Here is a 5150-nt window from a genome sequence, read left to right on the forward strand (position 1 = left end):
ATTAAGGTCATTCTTTTAAAGAAATAATGTGATAGTTTTTTTCTGATCAAATATAGCTAAAACAGAAGGATTGCCCTCATGCACAACTGAGCAGAGTCAGAGAGACAGATAAAGCAGATACAACCCCGAGATATCGGTTCCTTTGAAGGCTAAAGAGACCCATGGGAGTTATGGTCATGGCCGATGGGGTTAACTACCAGGGCAGATGGCCCCTCTTTGGAAATGGTGTTTATGTGTGATAAATCTGGACTCAGATGGGATCTCCCTTCATAAGACTTTCATGCTAATGTGCTGGAGGTGCAGTTAATGTTGGGGTTTAAGATATATTTAGGGGATTTGAATCTCTGGACTGACAATGTGATAGCCAGGTCCTGAGCCTCAACAGACTCCAGCACCTACAATCTGATTTATTGGACTTACCACACTCAGCTAAGATGGAGTTGAAGAAGGACAACCACCACACCATGGAGCCTAGAGTGATTACAACTGAAAATGGGAGGATTGCATCCAGCATCCATGTGGAATCTGAGCCTCCTCTTGACATAGAGGTGCAATGGACACAACCAATCCAATGTCCACATGGAAGAGGTGGCATTGGATTGGGAAAAGTGGACATGGTGGACGATGGGTATGGGGAAAGGCAGGAAGAGATGAGAGGTGGAGGCGTCTTTGGGACATGGAGCTGCCCTGGATGGTGCTTCAGAGGTAATCACCGGACATTGTAAATCCTCACAGGGCCCACTGGATGGAATGGAGGAGAGTATGGGCCATGATGTGAACCATTGTCTATGAGGTGCAGAGGTGCCCAAAGATGTACTTACCAAATCCAATGGATGTGTCATGATGATGGGAACGAGTGTTGTTGGGGGGGGAGAAGGGGGGTGGGGGGGTGGGGTTGAATGGGACCTCACATATATATTTTTAATGTAATATTATTACAAAGTCAATAAAAAAAGGAAAAAAATAAAATAAAATATAAACCATAATGTAAAAAAATATATATATATATATATAGCTAAAGTTCAGATGTATCTATGGGGTTATGGTTATGAGCTGGACAGAGATTGAGAGGTCTATTGATAGGCTATTCTGTTCTCTTGCCTTTCACCCTGTCCTGGTGCCTGTTCCTGCCTTCTGCCTCCTGCTCTCGCCATTTTCCCCCTGCTGTCATGGTCATGCAAGTAAAACCTGGGCATTTATAATCTATAATGGGAAATTGTATTCTATAAATCAGTCCTTTTTATCACTTTTTAGCCCTTTCCTCTCTACCTGGGACCCATGATATGTTATTTTCTCCCATTTCTCTTCCCTCCCTACCTTAATAAAATACTGGCCTAACAACAACAAAAATAGGCTGTTGTCAAATTATTCCTTCTGAAATTCCAATCTTCACATTGAATTTAAGATTTTAATTTTGACTGAGGATTCAGAGTCTCAAATATATGTGTGTACTTGGTATTGATTTAATTGTCACTATTTTTACTAAAATATGACAAGATTTTATTTTAGTAAAAAAATGGTATGGCTGGAAATTTCATGAAGAATTAAAGATCCAGGGGACACTACTTCAGTGCTTAGATTATTATGTTATGCAGCAGACACCGAAGGGTAATATCTCAAATATCATTATTCTAACATTTAAAGTATGAGAAAATTAGAAATTGTTCATACAATATTGAAGACATTTTCATGTATTCCAGAAAAATGTTTAAAGCATATGTAAGTACCTGGTAACTTTATATATTATTATATCACTTTAAAATGGAAGCACTCAACATATCCCAGAATAAGGTGAACTTTAGTGGGCAAGGTGTCTTCTTTTAAAACTTCAGAATTCAATTAAAAGTATTTGGGTAGCAGATGTGACTCAGTGGTTGAGCGCCTGCGTCCCATGAATGAGGTCCTGGGTTTAATTCCCAGTACCTCCTTAAAAAGGTATTTAATTATAAAGATGTATGAGCTGAATTTTCTCAATTCCAATTCTAGTATCTTTGTGATAATAATTAAATGAAAATCCTGAATTATATACTCTCAAATGAAATCTGAAAAGTTCGGAGTTTTTAAAATACATGCAACTGAAAATAATTGCATTGAGTAAATTGCAGATGAATGTACAGATTATTTCGGAAGATAATGTTGAAATTTACAACATTAGCCACTTGATGTCGCTGTATACCAAAAAGTCATCTTGTTAATAGGAATGAGGTACTGATCACCAAAACTAAAAGGAGGACGCTCCATTTTGTCACCGAAAGAAGACAAAACGGCAAGGAGATATATGACTGAAAAAATGAACTAAAAAAAGCATGATTTTGAAGTAAGGAGAGAGTTGTGCGAAAGGTGTAGTGTTTTTGCAATGCCGTGTTCCTGGCGAGGAGGCCCGGGAGCCCCACCTCTGCCGCTCGCGCTCCTGCTCCTCGCAGCCTGGGCGGCGGCGAGCGGCCAGCTCCACTACTCCGTCCCCGAGGAGGCCAAACACGGCACCTTCGTGGGCCGCGTCGCGCAGGACCTGGGGCTGGAGCTGGCGGAGCTGGTGCCGCGCCTGTTCCGGGTGGCGTCCAGGAGCCGCGGGGACCTTCTGGAGGTGAACCTGCAGAACGGCATTCTGTTTGTGAATTCCCGGATCGACCGCGAGGAGCTGTGCGGGCGGAGCGCGGAGTGCGGCATCCACCTGGAGGTGATCGTGGACAGGCCGCTGCAGGTTTTCCACGTGGAGGTGGAGGTGAAGGACGTTAACGACAACCCGCCGGTGTTCCCAGGAAGAGAACAAAGGGTATTTATTCCTGAGTCTAGACTGCCGGGTTCGCGTTTTCGGATAGAAGGCGCTGCAGATGCAGACATTGGTGCCAACGCTTTTCTAACGTACACCCTCAGCCCCAATGATTATTTCTCTTTGGATGTACAAGCAAATGATGAACTGAGCAAGTCGCTTTCGCTTGAATTGAGGAAATCTCTGGATAGAGAAGAAAAATCAGAGCTTCATTTATTATTGACCGCTATAGACGGGGGCAAACCAGAGCTGAAAGGCTCAGTTCAGCTGCTGATCACGGTGCTCGATGCTAACGATAACGCCCCACTGTTTGACCAGGCCGTGTACAGAGTCCACCTATTAGAGACTACAGCAAATGGGACATTAGTGACCACATTAAATGCTTCTGACGCTGACGAAGGTGTCAATGGAGAAATTACCTATTCTTTTGGTAGTGGTGTTTCTCTTAACACTCAAGAAAAATTCAAAATTGATTCCAACTCGGGCGAAATTAGGTTAATTGGTAGACTGGATTACGAAAAAACGAAATCCTACGAAATTTCTGTAAAGGCAGTTGATAAAGGAAGCCCTTCAATGTCAAATCACTGCAAGGTTTTAGTGAAAGTGCTGGATGTCAATGACAATGTCCCGGAATTGGAGATCACTTCGCTATCTTTGCCGGTCAGAGAGGACTCTCCAGTTGGCACCGTCATCGCCCTGATCAGCGTGTCCGACCGCGACTCCGGGGCCAACGGGCAGGTGACCTGCACCCTGACGCCCCACGTCCCCTTCAAGCTGGTGTCCACCTTCAAGAACTACTATTCGCTGGTGCTGGACAGCGCCCTGGACCGCGAGAGCGTGTCGGCCTACGAGCTGGTGGTGACAGCGCGCGACGGGGGCTCGCCCCCGCTGTGGGCCTCGGCCAGCGTGTCGGTGGAGGTGGCCGACGTGAACGACAACGCGCCGGCCTTCGCGCAGCCCGAGTACACGGTGTTCGTGAAGGAGAACAACCCTCCGGGCTGCCACATCTTCACGCTGTCGGCGCGCGACGCGGACGCGCAGGAGAACGCGCGCGTGTCGTACTCGCTGGTGGAGCGGAGGGTGGGCGAGCGCGCCGTGTCGAGCTACGTGTCGGTGCACGCGGAGAGCGGCAAGGTGTACGCGCTGCAGCCGCTGGACCGCGAGGAGCTGGAGCTGCTGCAGTTCCAGGTGAGCGCGCGCGACGCGGGCTTCCCGCCGCTGGGCAGCAACGTGACGCTGCAGGTGTTCGTGCTGGACGAGAACGACAACGCGCCGCGGCTGCTGCTGCCGCCCGGGGCCGGCGGCGCGGGCGGCGCGCTGAGCGAGCTGGTGCCGCGGTCGGTGGGCGCGGGCCACGTGGTGGCGAAGGTGCGCGCGGTGGACGCCGACGCGGGCTACAACGCGTGGCTGTCGTACGAGCTGCAGGCGGCGGCGGGCGGCGCGCGCGGCGCGTTCCGCGTGGCGCTGTACACGGGCGAGGTGAGCACGACGCGCGCCCTGGACGAGGCGGACGCGCCGCGCCAGCGCCTGCTGGTGCTGGTGAAGGACCACGGCGAGCCGGCGCTGGCGGCCACGGCCACCGTGCTGCTGTCGCTGGTGGAGAGCGGCCAGGCGCTGAAGGCGTCGTCGCGGGCGTCGGCGGGCGCGGCGGGCGCCGAGGCGGCGCTGCTGGACGTCAACGTGTACCTGATCGTCGCCATCTGCGCCGTGTCCAGCCTGCTGGTGCTCACGCTGCTGCTGTACACGGCGCTGCGCTGCTCGGCGCCGCCGGCAGGGGGCGCGTGCGGGCCGGCGAAGCCCACGCTGGTGTGCCCGAGCGCGGCGGGGAGCTGGTCGTCGTCGCAGCAGAGGCGGCAGAGGGTGTGCTCTGGGGAGGGGCCGCCCAAGGCCGACCTCATGGCCTTCAGCCCCAGCCTACCTCCGAGTCTAAACTTGGCCGAAAGACTTGAACATCCACAAGCAAATTCGGATCCTTCCAACAATGTAAGTCCAATCTTTGAACTTTGGCTTTTTTGAAAAATTTGAATTTAACTTATCTGATCATCTTTTCATATGCCAGTTTAAATTTTTTATTTTAAGTGTTCACTAATGTTGAGACCAATCTTGTGATTTAATGCAGATGTTTATTCTGTGTTCTTATAGTTGATTCTTTTTTGGAACTTGGAAACAAACCAAGAAATGTAGGAACAAATAGTCATATGCCTTGATTGAAATAAGATGTTTTTAATACTTAAATACTACACAGGGTTGACCATGTTGTGAAGAGAAACAAAGTAACCAGTATTATCAAAACCACAGGTTTATTGAAAGAGAAACTGCAGGAACAGAGAGGTGTCAAACAGAGTGAGATTCTCAATAGCCATCTGTTCACATAGTACTT

At 49.3% G+C, this 5150-nt stretch overlaps 1 protein-coding gene across 1 annotated transcript; it reads left to right on the plus strand.

Annotated features, from left to right (window-relative positions):
* Window positions 1-2356: 2356 nt before the first annotated feature.
* Window positions 2357-4786, plus strand: LOC101439870 (protocadherin alpha-1). Its single transcript, XM_004477876.2, has one exon. It carries the CDS (start codon window positions 2357-2359, stop codon window positions 4784-4786), a length of 2430 nt encoding a protein of 809 aa, XP_004477933.2.
* Window positions 4787-5150: the final 364 nt, after the last annotated feature.

Source organism: Dasypus novemcinctus, chromosome 2, assembly GCF_030445035.2.
Source record: "Dasypus novemcinctus isolate mDasNov1 chromosome 2, mDasNov1.1.hap2, whole genome shotgun sequence".
NCBI classification, from domain to species: domain Eukaryota; kingdom Metazoa; phylum Chordata; class Mammalia; order Cingulata; family Dasypodidae; genus Dasypus; species Dasypus novemcinctus.